At 41.5% G+C, this 16,120-nt stretch overlaps 1 protein-coding gene across 3 annotated transcripts in view; it reads right to left on the bottom strand.

The window, feature by feature from the left end:
* The window catches only part of LOC117512622 (fibulin-2-like), a 90,172-nt gene that overhangs the window by 35,535 nt on the left and 38,517 nt on the right, over positions 1 to 16,120 (bottom strand). For all 3 annotated transcript variants that reach the window (XM_034172766.1, XM_034172767.1, XM_034172765.1), the window contains exons 3-7: positions 9,947 to 10,061; positions 8,914 to 9,043; positions 5,414 to 5,615; positions 3,029 to 3,247; positions 1,140 to 1,250 (exon numbers count right to left, since the gene is read on the bottom strand). In XM_034172766.1, coding sequence (XP_034028657.1) covers positions 1,140 to 1,250; positions 3,029 to 3,247; positions 5,414 to 5,615; positions 8,914 to 9,043; positions 9,947 to 10,061 — 777 coding nt within the window. The remainder of the gene's footprint in view (positions 1 to 1,139; positions 1,251 to 3,028; positions 3,248 to 5,413; positions 5,616 to 8,913; positions 9,044 to 9,946; positions 10,062 to 16,120) is intronic.

The raw sequence follows: 16,120 nt of genomic DNA on the forward strand, positions 1-16,120 counted from the left end.
ATCTCAGGTTTTCGAAACCTAAAGATAATTTTAGAATTCTGTCGTGTGAACCAGGTCTTAGACTGGGATCTTGGAACAAAACGTCACATGTACTGTTGTAAACAACAGCCTCGACATTAAGGTTAGCCTGATTTTTAAGCCTGCATTTGATCCACCCTTAGGTGGGCAGGCCTTGCCCTGCTGTGTGGATCAGTGGAGCTATGCAATTGGTTGAAGAGTGTTGCACTTGACATTGTAAGCGGGTGACCATGATCGTGTTGTTATATACAAGCGGTATGTGTTATATCAAAACTTTGTGATGAATGTGTTTGTGTCAGCGTGATAAGCAAAGAATGAAGATGTTTGTTTTATCAGTTTAGACTGTACGCAAAGGATGACATTTTTGGGCATGCGTCAGAGCTGCACGCAAAGCAATCAGGTCACATCCAGTCTGTAACATGAAGTGGTCTGAGGAAAGGTGTCATGGAACGTTCCATCCAACATAACCAAGTAAATTTTTCTTACCCCATTGCCAGATTTTTTGCTTAATACAAGACAATTTGGTTAGATTTCAGATTATTTGGCTTATTTTGAGAGGCACAGTTTTTGCAGTGTTTACTATGTAAATAGAAAACATGCCCCAAATGTTCTTACACCGTACATTATGGGTCATCAAGATAGGGCCCCGTAAATGCTGAATACACTGTACCACAGCTCTATTCATCAGGACTTAAGTGGCATGAGAATTGTGCGTGGGAGTAATGAACTGTATCACTGTTTACAAATTTCCAGTTTCCAGGTCGATCCCTGACCCTGTCATATTGTGTTTCCTAAGGTTGGCCAGCAGTGTTGGACCTCCACCCTGGTGTTATGGAAACCAAACAGCCAAAAAAAAACACCCTTCTCACATCAGGACTTATAGAAAGTCACTTGTTAAAGGTTATTCTGACAACTTGTGTTTGAAAGCTGCACCACACTTATACTCCATGGAAGTGTTCCGGTTCAATCTACTGCAGCCGGTGGGCAAGTTTCTCTTCTAAACATGTGAGACTGCGTGGAGACGCACGTTCCACTCTCTGATTAAAACATAGGGATGAATGAAAGTGCTCATTGTGTGCCCTCCACCTCCTTCTCTCCTCATTAATCTAAAGGTGCCTAACCTTCACAGGGGTTGAGTAGGACTTGGGGTTGGGTGGGGAGCGGAGGGGGTGAGGTCTGTTCCACCGCTGCTCTGTCACTTTCTTTCACTCTGTTCTCCTTGTCCGGTGTCGCTGCAAAAAACATGAATAATCTCACTGGAGTTAACAATCTCAATGGAGATAATCTCACATCTGTCTGCTGTAGCCTTAGAAACATCAGCTGTATACTGTACATGCTGGACAAACTCTCCGTCATGCCAAGCGGAGGTTTTCTGAAGAGCTAATTCTACGTTCAAATGGGGCAGTTCCCAGTGTCACCATCTTGAAAGTTCTTGATTCTGCCTTAAGACATGAAGTCGTGAAGTGGCTGACGCTAGCCGATGTGGTAGATTCTTAAAACTCTTTGTAAAGGCTGGCTCCAGGGTTCCCGATTTCCTGTCTTCAACGTAGGTTGGCGTAGCTCAGCAGTGAGAGGTTTTACTGGCTGAGCTCCACGTTTGGCGACAGTCCACTGACTTACGATAGGACATTGTTCAACTTTCGGTGTCGGAGGGTGGACGCAATGGTAGTGGACTCAACAGAGCAGTAGTCTACTAACTAATGGTACTAAGATACAAATTAAGTAATAAAACTAATAACACTGCAATGGAAATATGCTTAAATGTGAAGATAAATGATAGCAAATAAAAGATATGTAGACTGTACCCCACCTCTCGCCCTGTTTCTGCTGGGATGGGCTCTAGCCCTCCGGTGACCCTTGATTGGAGTAAGTGGGGATTAAAAAAAATAAAAGAAAGAATGAGAATACTGGAGCACCGACTTCTTAGATCATTTTTTTGTACAATTTACTGCACTACAAGGCATATTATCTCAGATATTTCTAATAAAATACTCAGAAAGGACAAACGCGGTCGACTTCAAAGTAGCTATCAGATACTGCTAGGATCTAGCGGCCTTGATCCGGCACACTAGGTATCACTTAAACAGACCACAATTCTAATTATTCATAACTTTGTGGTTTAAAATAGCTACAAATGAGTTATATAACCCCCCCCCCCACACACACACACACACAGTTGTCATGAGGGGAAAACTAGCTACAGAGACCAAAACTGGGTTTTTTTTTGTTTGTTTGTTTTTGCTTTTCAAACAGGCTGTAAATATGTTTCTTTGTGCTTTAAAATTGCAGTTTTTAATATGGGGTTCTATAGGGAGTGACTTCCTTTTGGAGCGTGCCTCAAATGGCTATTTAACTTCACGATTTGGCATTTCCGGATTGTCTTCATTTTTCAGCACTTGAGGTTGGGGGTTAGCTACAAGCTTAAAACTTGTCCTATTCCATCCAGCTACATGAGCCTAGTGGCTACAGATGAAAGTAGCAACAGCGGTGAAGGTGAGACAGGAAAAAATACTGCCCGCAGACAAACGTTTTTTTATTAGTGAGCTCCATCGCTCACTGTAATTTGCAGAGAACTATGGCATTAGAATCCTGTTGGGACAAGCTCGTGTTGATCAAAGCCTGGCACACTGCAGCGCTACCAGAAGAAGCTTCTCTTAGTGCACATCTGAGCAGGGAAAAAAGAACCCGTGCAAGCCGAGTGTTAATGCATTTTCTTCGACTGGAAACGGGAGAGAGATATGATTAGCTGAAGCCTGCAGTCGGCACAGGAAAGGGATGTTTGTGCACGATTAGAAAAAACTATTATTAGGGTGTATCAGGTCTGGTACACAGGAAGGAACACTCAAGGAGATGGAGAAAATAATACACTTTAAATGTGAAGACAAATGATGACAAATGAAAGGTATGGAGACTGTAAATTATATTTCAAAGACTAAATGGCAGAGGGTCACTTTCCTGCTCTTTAATAATCTGTGACATGGTGAGGAAAAGCGGGTGGTCCTCACGTTACCTTGTGCACAAGTGAATCCGTCCTCCTGCAGGACATATCCAGGGAAACATTCACACCTGAAGGAACCAGGTGTGTTGACACATCTGTGGTTACAGATGCGTCCCTCGTATATAAGACACTCGTCTATATCCTCCCCCGCTGCAGGGACCTCCACCGCGTTCTCCGCTTCTTGCTCCTCGCCGATGGAGAAAGCCTCTTTAGGGAAAGACCTGTCAAACACTGCAGGACACGAAGAGAACGGTTTGCATAATCGCCAGAACACAGCATCAAAACCGTGCCGCAAAACATCCCATTCAACATCTGAGCAAGTGTGCAACAAACTCTCCTGAAGAGTGTTTTTCAAAAACAACCATGCAAATAAGACAGAGCGCACAAGCACATATAGTGAGACCCTTCGGCCGCTCCCTCATTTTCACTCGGGGTTGCCACAGGAGATCCAAGGTGGACCTGCATGTTGATTTGGCACAAGTTTTACACTGGATGTCCTTTCTGAGGCAACTCCACATTACATGGAGAAATGGGGCGGGGGTGAGGCTTGAACTGGGAACCTTCTGAATGGAAACCAAGTGCACAAACCACTTGGCCACCACCCCTACATGTAAGAATTAAAAGGGTTACTTAGAGGGTGCAACACCTGCACCTCAGATATTTGGTACTGATTCATGATAATTCATTAATTCCTCATTCAGTGATGCTGTAATACAGTTAATTGTGACACAATTTTTGTGATTTCTGACTGTGCGCCACCAGAATTAAATTGAACTGAATGATGTGGGAGCTCACCACTCTGAGACTCTAAAAATTAGAAGTGCACATGTTACATAAAGTGATATTAACTCACTTTTAGTGGACAATCAAAATTAAGTAAAAAGGTGCACAACATTCAGACATACCCCACATATTCCTCAGGCTGTAATAACATCAAAGAATGTTTTCTGAACACTAAATGGGCTTATTCATGGGAATATGCATGAAATTATAAGATAATAAACTCAAGCAACTAGTAAAGTTTTATGTGTGAAAGTTCATTCACTGAACAATAATATGAATGCAACACTTTTGTTCTTGCTCCCATTTTCCATGAACTGAACTCAAAGATCTAAAACATTTTCTACACAAAAGACCTATTTCTCTCAAATATTGTTCACAAATCTGTGTAAATCTGTGTTCTCCTTAGCCAAGATAATCCAACCATCCTCACAGGTGTGGCATATTAAGATGCTGATTAGACAGCATGATTATTGCACAGGTGTGCCTTAGGCTGGCCACAATAAAAGGCCACTCAATAAAGGAGCATTTCCCGGGCGGGGCGGGGGGGGTTCAGTCTAAATGGGGGCTGTAAGTGAAAAAGGTTGGAACCCACTTCTAGTCCCTTACAGTAAGTCCTACAGTGGCACTGAGGCCCACTGGTGCTGGTGCTTGTCACCACATTCCATAGTGTGAAGAGAGTCTACAACTCCCTCTGGACAGGATGCAGCTCTCTCACATGTTACTTCCCCAGACGGGGAAGTAAGACGGGAACAAGACAGACGAAGTGCTTTCAAGGACAAAACGGGTATTGTAACTGGGAATCAAATCCAGGTTCATGTTTTGGAAGCTCAACTCCTATTCCACTGAGTTGTCTGCTCTGCAATCATCACTTTTACAGTCGGTTTTCTTTAGACAAGTCAGGGGGTGGAGACATGAACATTTACAAGTCACTGCGTATGTTCTGGACTTCACTTACATCAACCATTATTAAATACAGTATGGTACTGCATGACGATTCTGTCTGCAGTAGGCAGGAGTGAGGGAAGACAACAATGACAACTCTGATTCAATTCAAATGATTTAATTTATATAGCGCCAAATAGGGGGTCTAGAGCCTATTCCAGCGGTCACTGGGTGAGAGGCAGGGTACATCCTGGACGGGCCGCCAATCTGTCGCAGGGCCAGACAGGATCATCAATCTTGTAAAACCTTTTCAATCTGAATTTAAATTGATCCCAGTTTTTCAAAGCAGCCAAACCAAATAAGTGTAAACACACACCACTTTTTCAACAAAATGCTTTACTAAAGCCAAAAGTCAGGCATCAGACGTTTTACAATTACAGCAGAGGAGCAAATTCAGCTATTATACTTTGTTCTGGCAGGAAAAATGAGGTGCACTCTTTTTCCAGCAGGGGTGGGGGACATTATTACAGTACTTCCTTTAACAACCAGGCTAAAGTAATTGGCTTGTCTGTTGTGCAAATCTCTACTTTCCATTGGCAGTGCACTCGTGTGCATTACATCCCCCTTCACCCCACCCATGGTACGACATGTGCAAAACATTGTAGGTTTGTGCATTTGTGTGCATGTGTGTGTGTGTGTGTGTGTCTGTGTGTGACTGCTGCTTGACAATACATTTGGTTGGTGGGGCAGTGGAGTGGAGAACCGGCCTCTTTCTGACGGTATTCCAACCATCCTGACTCCTGGCTTGGTCCTCGTTTCCCTGGCAGCAGGTGACAAAAGCGTGCCTGCAGCGGTAGCTGAGGTACTGGTGGGGTTTGCAACGGAGTCCTTCGCTTCGAAACTGCAACCCCAAAGAGCAGCAGCCGCAGCAGTCCTGCACAGCATTAACACAAACACGGCAGTGAGGCACAGTAACGGATCCCCAGCTCCCCCCATGCTTCCTGCTGCGCTCGGAAAACTGTTGAAAAGTCCAGTTTATGAAAAAGGCCACACACGCTTTCCCGTAACGCTTGCAAACTTTGTACCCTCGCGCACACTGTTTCCTCATTTCTCTCAGCAAGGTCACCACTGAGAGAGCATGTGGTTATAAGGCAAAACATAAAACTGAAGTAATGACCGGTGTAATCTGGAGCAGTTCTCTGTGGCATTTTATTACACAGTCTGCAGGGGTCTTATGGAAAGGTGGTGAAAGCCAATATTTATAACTGTGCTGTGGAGGACAGTCGATAATAGCCTCACGCTGCTTATGAGGCGCTGTGCAGGTCCTGTGCATAATCCTACTGTACTTAACATGGTAAATGAGCAGCTGTGGAAATCTGAACTAACATGATTGTGTTACATAATCAGTATGATCTGACCCTCATTTATCATCGACATCAGTAACAGTTTACTGCTGCTGTTGTAGCACAGCACTTATCAGACTGTTGATATCTGATATTTCCATTTTGTTCTTAGAAGGTTTTTAGAATTATGATAATTTGAAGTTATAGCCTCAAAATCATTTACTTCTTCACATTTTCCCACTTCTCTGTGGGGTCCATGTGTCCATTTCTCCGTGCAGCCTGGTGTCACATCCAATTTTCGCAACTTCGCATTTTGTACAGTGCATCCTGAAAGTATTCACAACGCTTCACCTTTTCCACATTTTGCTATGTTGCAGCCTTATTCCAAAATTGCACACACAATACCCCGTAATGACAATGTGATTTTTTTTTTTTTTTAGCACGTTGGCTTGGTGGCTAGCACTGTTGCCTCACAGCAAGAAGGCCATAGAGGATTAATTCCCACTTGTGGCCTTTCTGTGTGGAGTTTCCATATTCTCACAGTGTTTGCGTGGGTTTTCTCCGGGTGCTATGGCTTCCTCTCACATCCAAATATATGCAGGTTAGATGGATTAGAATCTTTAAATTGTCCGTAGGTGTGCGTGAGCATGTGAATGCATTTGATTGTGTATTTGTGGGCCTGCAACAGACTGGCGTACTGTCAAGGGTGTATCTCGCCTCATGGCCTATCACTGTTGGGATAGGTTCCACCTCTCCTTTACACTTAGTTGGAGTAAGCGGTTGAAGATGAGTGAGTGGTTAAAAAAATAAATATCTAGGAAATTACATGTACATAAGTATTCACAGCCTTTGCCATGAAGCCTGTTTCCACTGATCATCCTTGATGTTTCTACAGCTTAAGTGGAGTCCACCTGGGGTAAATTCAGTTGACAGTGCATGTCAGAGCACAGACCAAACATGAAGTCAAAGGAATTGTCTGTAGACCTCTGAGACAGGATTGTCTCGATACACAAATCTGGGGAAGGGCACAGAAACATTTATGGTGCATTGAAGGTCCCAATGAGCACAGTGGCCTCCATCATTCATAAATGGAAGAAGTTCGGATCCACCAGGACTCTTCCTAGAGCTGGACACCTGTCTAAAGTGGGAGAAGGGCCTTAGTCAGGGAGGTGACTCAGAGCCTGATGGAGAGAGGAGAACCTTCCAGAAGGACAACCATCTCTGCAGTCATGTTTGGAAGAAACCAGGCACCATCCCTACAGTGAAGCATGGTGGTGGCAGCATCATGCTGTGGGGATGTTTTTCAGTAGCAGGAGCTGGGAGACTAGTCAGGATTGAGGGAACGATGAATGCAGCAATGTACAGAGACATCCTGGATGAAAACCTGCTCCAGAGCGCTCTTGACCTCAGACTGGGGTGACGGTTCATCTTTCATCAGGACAATGACCTTAAGCACACAGCTACGATTTCAAAGGAGTGACTTCAGGACAACTTTGTGAATGTCCTTGAGTGGCCCAGCCAGAGCCCAGACCTGAATCTGATTGAACATCTCTGGAGAGATCTGAAAATGGCTGCTGTGAATCAACACTCCCCATCCATCCTGATGGAGCTTGAGAGGTGCTGCAAAGAGGAATGGGCAAAACTGCCCAAAGATAGGTGCGCCACGTTTGTGGCATCATATTCAAGAAGACTTGAGGCTGTAATTTCTGTCAAAGGAGCATCAACAAAGTACTTTGTTGTTAGCAGTAGCTTCAGCTAAATGTTTTAGGGGCTTTTCGGTTGCGTGTTATCAGAGTTAACCTTTAAGCTAGCCAGTTAGCAGCTACGTTTTAGGTTAGCTGTACTCAGCACTGGCCTTAGTGCATAATTAATCACCTATAATGACAAATGGACTTGTTTGAATGAGACCTTCCTATTTACATGGGCCCCTCGTGGGGGCAGCCATGTTACAGCGCCATGTTGACACAGTAGCCCAAAAGGGACATACCACCCTGCTCAGTGTGCTGCTCTCCTTGGAGCGACATCTCTGCTATTTTGGCATTGTGGGATAGCTCGCCGGACTACTTTCGGCTGACCCAGCTCTGAATTTGCTGACATGAGAAGATGCTGCTGGATGAATGTGTGTATTGACTTGCGATTAATGAGGCGTAAAAACACACAAGATACACTAGTCCTTGTGCCAAATATACTCCTGATGTTTTTGTTACCCATGAAAATGCACTGTCATCGCAAATACAGCATTGTTTTGGAACTACGCGTCCGCGGCACACAGAATATACAAAAACTGTATAGTTGGTTGGGCAAAACGAGAACGTCCACTTTTAGCTTGCTATAAGCTAAGCTAGTGGCGCTCGTGAGAGTATGGGGACATACTGACTCCCTCTTTCACATTTTCCAGTGTGGCCTTGAAGACTGAAGAAAAAAAGAAGAGGAAACACTGTTTGCTTCTGTACGCTGAAGGAAAAACATGAAGAAAAAGAAATATGCAAACTGCGGCAGTGCAGCAGTATAATGCAGTCTGCAACCTCGCCGCTAAATTCTGCACACTGTAGCTTTAAACTTAAATATTTCCATCCCTGCTTTCTTGTTTATGTCTGTGAGAGGGAGCATATTCAGGTTGGGAGTTAACCCTGCCCTGCATAATAACTGTATTTGGTCATGCATGTCTCACAGGAACGTATGGGGTTAGTAAATTTTGGAAAGTTGCCCATGACACAGGTCTATGTCAAAATCTTCTGATTAAATGGTGTATGTTTTCAGCTTTGCTGTGACAAATGGAGCCCTTAATGTGTAATTCAAAGACCATAGGAGGTGTAATTGATCATTTACAATGTGGGCCTCATGCACTCAGTATGCCCTTTGTAACACTGTCTGGTCACAGATTCTTGCCTTGTAGGAATTAGCTTCACATTTATCACTGGTGTCATCTTCACACATTTTTCCTCCTCTGGCTGCTTTAATTCCAGCCAAACACCGTTTTTCTCTCAGGGAAGCCCAGCAGCACTGTTGTTGAGCGGTCCTGGCACAGAAAAACACACAGAAGAAAAGAGGTGCATGAGGTTTTCAACTATGGCCCCTCCAGGAACTACTTGGCTGTTCTCATGAATGCTGAGTTCAATGAAGTTCCTTTGAAATTTAATTTGAAGGAGGGCGGAGGTGAGCATGTGTGCTGCAGAAAATGAAAGATGAATAGCTTATTGTTATTTTTATTATTACTAAATGATCCAACCTTTAGCCTGCAAGAAAATACTGAATTACTCATTATTTCTAAAAGGAAATATTTAACAAATTTACAGTTTTGACAATGTAACTTTGAAAATGAGGATAAGCCAACTGAAATGAATCAACAGGCAACAAGAAATTAATTAAAGATGATGTTTGATTTAAAGGACAAATTTGTCATATTTAAAACATGTTGACTCTGCTCACCTTTGGGAATTGCTTCATAGGAGCAAAATTCCCTTTTCCAATAACTGCTGAAAAGGAAATGCATAGGTGTCAAGGGGTACGTGTAGTAGTAGTAGTAGTAGCACACTCAAACAACCACCTGTGGTGCTGAAAAATGGAAGCTAACATGAAGTGGCAAACCCTGCAAATCTGTGAATGTCCACTTGAGGCTGGGTCCAAAACCGAGTCCATCTCCATAAACCCCCATGTTAAAATTCCCAATTTTACAGCAGAAATAGCAAAGAAGGGTTTTCATTCTGTAGTTAGTTTCCTTGTTCATGACTGAACTTTTACTTTATATAACTAATCAGTTTAAGCAATTTTAAGACATAAAGTTATGAATAATATAAGGGGCGTGGTTGTTTTAACTTGCTTATAACCCTTTATAGGGCAAGTGAATATTTTTACGATATTTGTACGATTGCAGAGTATATCAGAATTAAGCCAAATAATGTGAAGTAGAATTTGACCTTACCAGCAGATGGAGTGCCTGTCGCTTGTGGGTGGACTCATGTTGGTGCAGTGACCGTTAGCTGAAGCCCAGTTTTCACCTGTCTCACAGCAGGTCTTCACCAGTTCTGCAGCAGAAACTGTACAGACACACGAACACAATCCACATTTATCCTCATCAGTCCAGCCAGTGTTCAGAAACAGGTTAGATTTAGATGGAGGATATTTTATAACATTGAATTCTCTTGCAGAATTTTGAGCTTGTGTGAAAAACAGTTCTCCATAATTTTATTTTGTTATTTTTTATGTTAATCTGAGCTGGAGTAGAGGAGAAAGTACCAGATGTAAGAGCACTTCATTTCTAAGTGGGTCAGGGATCAGGCAGAGAAAAACACATTATCCCGATTACATGGGGAAAAAACATAGGTGTTATTTGAATAACAGAACCGTGCATTCCAGCTCTGATTTGTGGCTTCTGCAATGTAAAAAACATAATTCCTGGCATTCTCTCTCTGACTACAAAGACATGAATGCCATGGATTAAAACAAGTGAGAAGTTTTTTTACATTCACGTCAATTACATTCATACTTCAAATTCAGTGTAGCGTGTTGATATTTGCTGAAATTTGACTGCTGTAGCGTAAAAATTGCCTTCAAGCGATGACAGTGAAGGAGCAAATAAAAAAAAAAAAAAAAATCAGTGGCAATGAGATGAAGCTGAACACAGATGTCTGAAAACACACAGAAAGCTCCAAGTGCCGAAGGTCATTCCATCATTTTAACTTCCGCTTTCACTTTGCTGTCCTCAAAGAGCTGTTTCCCTGATGAACCTGTACATAATAACGCTGATGCAATTATTTAGAGGCGAGTGAGTGACAGAGTGCGTAATTTAATGGATTTGAAATGACAAAATTAAATCTGGGAAAACACAATAAATCTACAATACATCATGACAATATGTGTGCCAGCTGCACATTTCACCCTCAAGTGACCAAGTGGGTGCATTTATGACCCCAGGCATATATTTTTGTGCAACTTTAATCAGAGAAAGGTTTCCTACTATGAATTTGTCAATCTATTTGTCCTGCATTTGTTCATAGAATTGATCGGCTGATCCGTTTGGCAAGTATAATCCAAACTTGTGCGGGGTCACTTATGACCCCGGGAACATCGAACATCGATGAAATTTTCAACATTATAGCTTCAAATGGTATTGTAATTTGCCAACTCTAATCATTATATTTCACTGTTTTGCAGGGAAACATGACCAACAGACCTAGAATAGCAAGATTTACAGCTGCACAAGCATTGAGACTAATTCTTGATGCCCAGAGTGAAGATGAAAAGGATGATGGACAAATATATTAGAGAGTGAAATAAATATGAAGAACCCTAAAACAATCATTTAGATAGAGGTATTCCAATATAAAGTCAATGCCATAAATAATATGCCATAGTCAAAGCCATAAATAACCCCACTCCGTCATATTAGTCGCTAAAATAGCTTGGTCGCTTGAGGGTTTAACAAGTCTCACTGAACCTGAGTGACAGGGAATATAATCTTCCTTCACTGCTTCCTATTCATTTTCTCCGGGTGGAATCAGTTCATTTGTTGTGGATGTTGTGCAGTTTTCCTCTAGGTGTCCTCCTACAAGGTGACATGTTAAACAAGAGCAATCTGAAATCTCTGACGTCCACTAAGGGCTGACGAAGACTCAAAATAAAAGATATGTGATTCACATCGTGACCTGGACTTTACCTGGATCCGGATTCCACAACACAATGCAAAAATTACATACTGATCCAGAATGGTCCAACTGATTGGCTAACACCAACGTGTGGTGAAAATTTGTTGAAAATCCGTTAAGTAGTTTTGACGTAATTCTCAAAATCCGACAAAGTAAAGTGTACAAATTGAAATATTGATGCGGATTACCTCCAAAATTCAGTGGAGTCTTCCATGGCCTAATATGCGTCTGTAGTTCAGATTTGGTGAGAATCCGCAACGTAGTTTTGACGTAATTCTTAAAAGCTGATACGGAGTAAAATTTTGATCCAGAATCCGGATCCGGATCACCTCCAAAATTTAATGGAGTCTTCCATGGCTTAATATCTATCTGTAGTGAAAATTTCATCAAAATCAGATTTTTTTAAGTTCACTGAGCTGATTTATCCTGTATGCATGTTAGTGGCACTCAGGTGGTGCCTAATTGGGTTACAGCCCCACCAAGAATTTCAATACCCTCATCATAAACCCACCAAAATTATTTCACATTTGTCTTTCACGATGTGATATTTGCCTCCATTTTCTGAATGATTAAAGTCCTATAGTACCCCTTTTGTGGGGCAGCTGGTCTGCTTTTCTCATGGTTGCTCCTCACATTTTGGTGGCATGGGGTACATGTTCTATTGCTGTGTGTGTGCTATCCTGTGAGAGTAGGAGGCTTCTGTGCCAAAGGGTTCACACAGATTCACATTTATTCCTGTTATTACACATCTGATTTGATCAGTTATACTCGTCACATCTATATTATAATAGCCAAGTTGGCTCTGTGTGTGTGTATATGTGCGTGCGTGTGTATGGCCTTGATCACAGAGAAACTGGGGAGAGCTGACATTTTCCTTTTGATAAGCTTATGTATTTTGGTTCAAGGTTGAACACTGCAAAATGGAAAGTTGGTAGGACAAATTTTTTTGGAGAAATTAGTGATATTAACTAACTACAGTGAACAATGGACATTGTGCTGCAATGCACCATGGGATTTCAGGTTTTGGGGTTTTAAATGTTGTTACTGTGGTTCATGTTAGTTGAACAATGTTGTTAGTGGTATTAATTCATTGTGTTTTTTGTAGTTCAATTGATTAGTCAGTTTAATTAAATGTCATGTTACCATTACCATGAGTCAGAACTGTACTGCGTTTGATGTCTTCCGCCATTGTTTCTGTTTGTGGGTATGTAAAGATAAAAGCACCTGCTTGCATCAAAAAGCAGAAAAGACAAAAAGCTCCCTGTTCATACACGCGTGCGTGCGTGTGTATAACTTCGATCACAGACAAACTGGGGAGAGCTGACATTTGCCTTCTAGTATGGTTATGTATTTTGGGTCAACAATGAACGCCGCCAAAACGGTATGTTGATAGGACTAATATTTTTGCAGAAACTACAGATATTAGCTGCCTATTTTAGAAACACTACCCAATCTAGAGCCTGTGAATCCCCATGGGCAACACATGCCAGTTTATTTATATCTCCTTCGCACACACACACACACAAACATATATATATATATATATACATATATATATATATACATATATATATACATATATACACTCAACAAAAATATAAACGCAACACTTTTGGTTTTGCTCCCATTTTGTATGAGATGAACTCAAAGATCTAAAACTTTTTCCACATACACAATATCACCATTTCCCTCAAATATTGTTCACAAACCAGTCTAAATCTGTGATAGTGAGCACTTCTCCTTTGCTGAGATAATCCATCCCACCTCACAGGTGTGCCATATCAAGATGCTGATTAGACACCATGATTAGTGCACAGGTGTGCCTTAGACTGCCCACAATAAAAGGCCACTCTGAAAGGTGCAGTTTTATCACACAGCACAATGCCACAGATGTCGCAAGATTTGAGGGAGCATGCAATTGGCATGCTGACAGCAGGAATGTCAACCAGAGCTATTGCTCGTGTATTGAATGTTCATGTCTCTACCATAAGCCGTCTCCAAAGGCGTTTCAGAGAATTTGGCAGTACATCCAACCAGCCTCACAACCGCAGACCACGTGTAACTACACCAGCCCAGGACCTCCACATCCAGCATGTTCACCTCCAAGATCGTCTGAGACCAGCCATTCAGACAGCTGCTGAAACAATCGGTTTGCATAACCAAAGAATTTCTGCACAAACTGTCAGAAACCGTCTCAGGGAAGCTCATCTGCATGCTCGTCGTCCTCATCGGGGTCTCGACCTGACTCCAGTTCGTCGTCGTAACCGACTTGAGTGAGCAAATGCTCACATTCGCTGGCGTTTGGCACGTTGGAGAGGTGTTCTCTTCACAGATGATGCGAAGGAGATGTGTTGCACTGCATGAGGCAAATGGTGGTCACACCAGATACTGACTGGCATCCCCCCCCAATAAATCAAAACTGCACCTTTCAGAGAGGCCTTTTATTGTGGGCAGTCTAAGGCACACCTGTGCACCAATAATGGTGTCTAATCAGCATCTTGGTATGGCACACCTGTGAGGTGGGATGGATTATGTCAGCAAAGGAGAAGTGCTCACTATCACAGATTTAGACTGGTTTGTGAACAATATTTGAGGGAAATGCTAATATTGTGTATGTGGAAAAAGTTTTAGATCTTTGAGTTCATCTCATACAAAATGGGAGCAAAACCAAAAGTGTTGCGTTTATATTTTTGTTGAGTATATATATATATACATATATATATATATATATATACATATATATATATATACATATATATATATATATATATATATATATATATATATATATATATATACATATATATATACATATATATATATATATATATATATATATACATATATATATATATATATATATATATATATGTATATATATATATATATATATATATATATATATATATATATATATATATATATATATACTCAACAAAAATATAAACGCAACACTTTTGGTTTTGCTCCCATTTTGTATGAGATGAACTCAAAGATCTAAAACTTTTTCCACATACACAATATCACCATTTCCCTCAAATATTGTTCACAAACCAGTCTAAATCTGTGATAGTGAGCACTTCTCCTTTGCTGAGATAATCCATCCCACCTCACAGGTGTGCCATATCAAGATGCTGATTAGACACCATGATTAGTGCACAGGTGTGCCTTAGACTGTCCACAATAAAAGGCCACTCTGAAAGGTTTAGCCGCATGTTCTCCTTGAATTGCTGGCTGTCTGAGTGGTGTCCAAAAAATGAGGTGGGCTTCATAGATAATTGGCAAAGCTTCTGGGGAAAACCTGGTCTTGTTAGGAGAGACGGCATCCATCCCACTTTGGATGGAGCAGCTCTCATTTCTAGAAATCTGGCCAATTTTCTTAAATCCTCCAAACCGTGACTATCCAGGGTTGGGACCAGGAAGCAGAGTTGTAGTCTTACACACCTCTCTGCAGCTTCTCTCCCCCTGCCATCCCCTCATTACCCCATCCCCGTAGAGACGGTGCCTGCTCCCAGACCACCAATAACCAGCAAAAATCGATTTAAGCATAAAAATTCAAAAAGAAAAAATAATATAGCACCTTCAACTGCACCACAGACTAAAACAGTTAAATGTGGTCTATTAAACATTAGGTCTCTCTCTTCTAAGTCCCTGTTGGTAAATGATATAATAATTGATCAACATATTGATTTATTCTGCCTAACAGAAACCTGGTTACAGCAGGATGAATATGTTAGTTTAAATGAGTCAACACCCCCGAGTCACACTAACTGTCAGAATGCTCGTAGCACGGGCCGGGGCGGAGGATTAGCAGCAATCTTCCATTCCAGCTTATTAATTAATCAAAAACCCAGACAGAGCTTTAATTCATTTGAAAGCTTGTCTCTTAGTCTTGTCCATCCAAATTGGAAGTCCCAAAAACCAGTTTTATTTGTTATTATCTATCGTCCACCTGGTCGTTACTGTGAGTTTCTCTGTGAATTTTCAGACCTTTTGTCTGACTTAGTGCTTAGCTCAGATAAGATAATTATAGTGGGCGATTTTAACATCCACACAGATGCTGAGAATGACAGCCTCAACACTGCATTTAATCTATTATTAGACTCTATTGGCTTTGCTCAAAAAGTAAATGAGTCCACCCACCACTTTAATCATATCTTAGATCTTGTTCTGACTTATGGTATGGAAATAGAAGACTTAACAGTATTCCCTGAAAACTCCCTTCTGTCTGATCATTTCTTAATAACATTTACATTTACTCTGATGGACTACCCAGCAGTAGGGAATAAGTTTCATTACACTAGAAGTCTTTCAGAAAGCGCTGTAACTAGGTTTAAGGATATGATTCCTTCTTTATGTTCTCTAATGCCATATAACAACACAGTGCAGAGTAGCTACCTAAACTCTGTAAGGGAGATAGAGTATCTCGTCAATAGTTTTACATCCTCATT

Source organism: Thalassophryne amazonica, chromosome 6 (genome assembly GCF_902500255.1).
Source record: "Thalassophryne amazonica chromosome 6, fThaAma1.1, whole genome shotgun sequence".
Lineage (NCBI taxonomy): Eukaryota > Metazoa > Chordata > Actinopteri > Batrachoidiformes > Batrachoididae > Thalassophryne > Thalassophryne amazonica.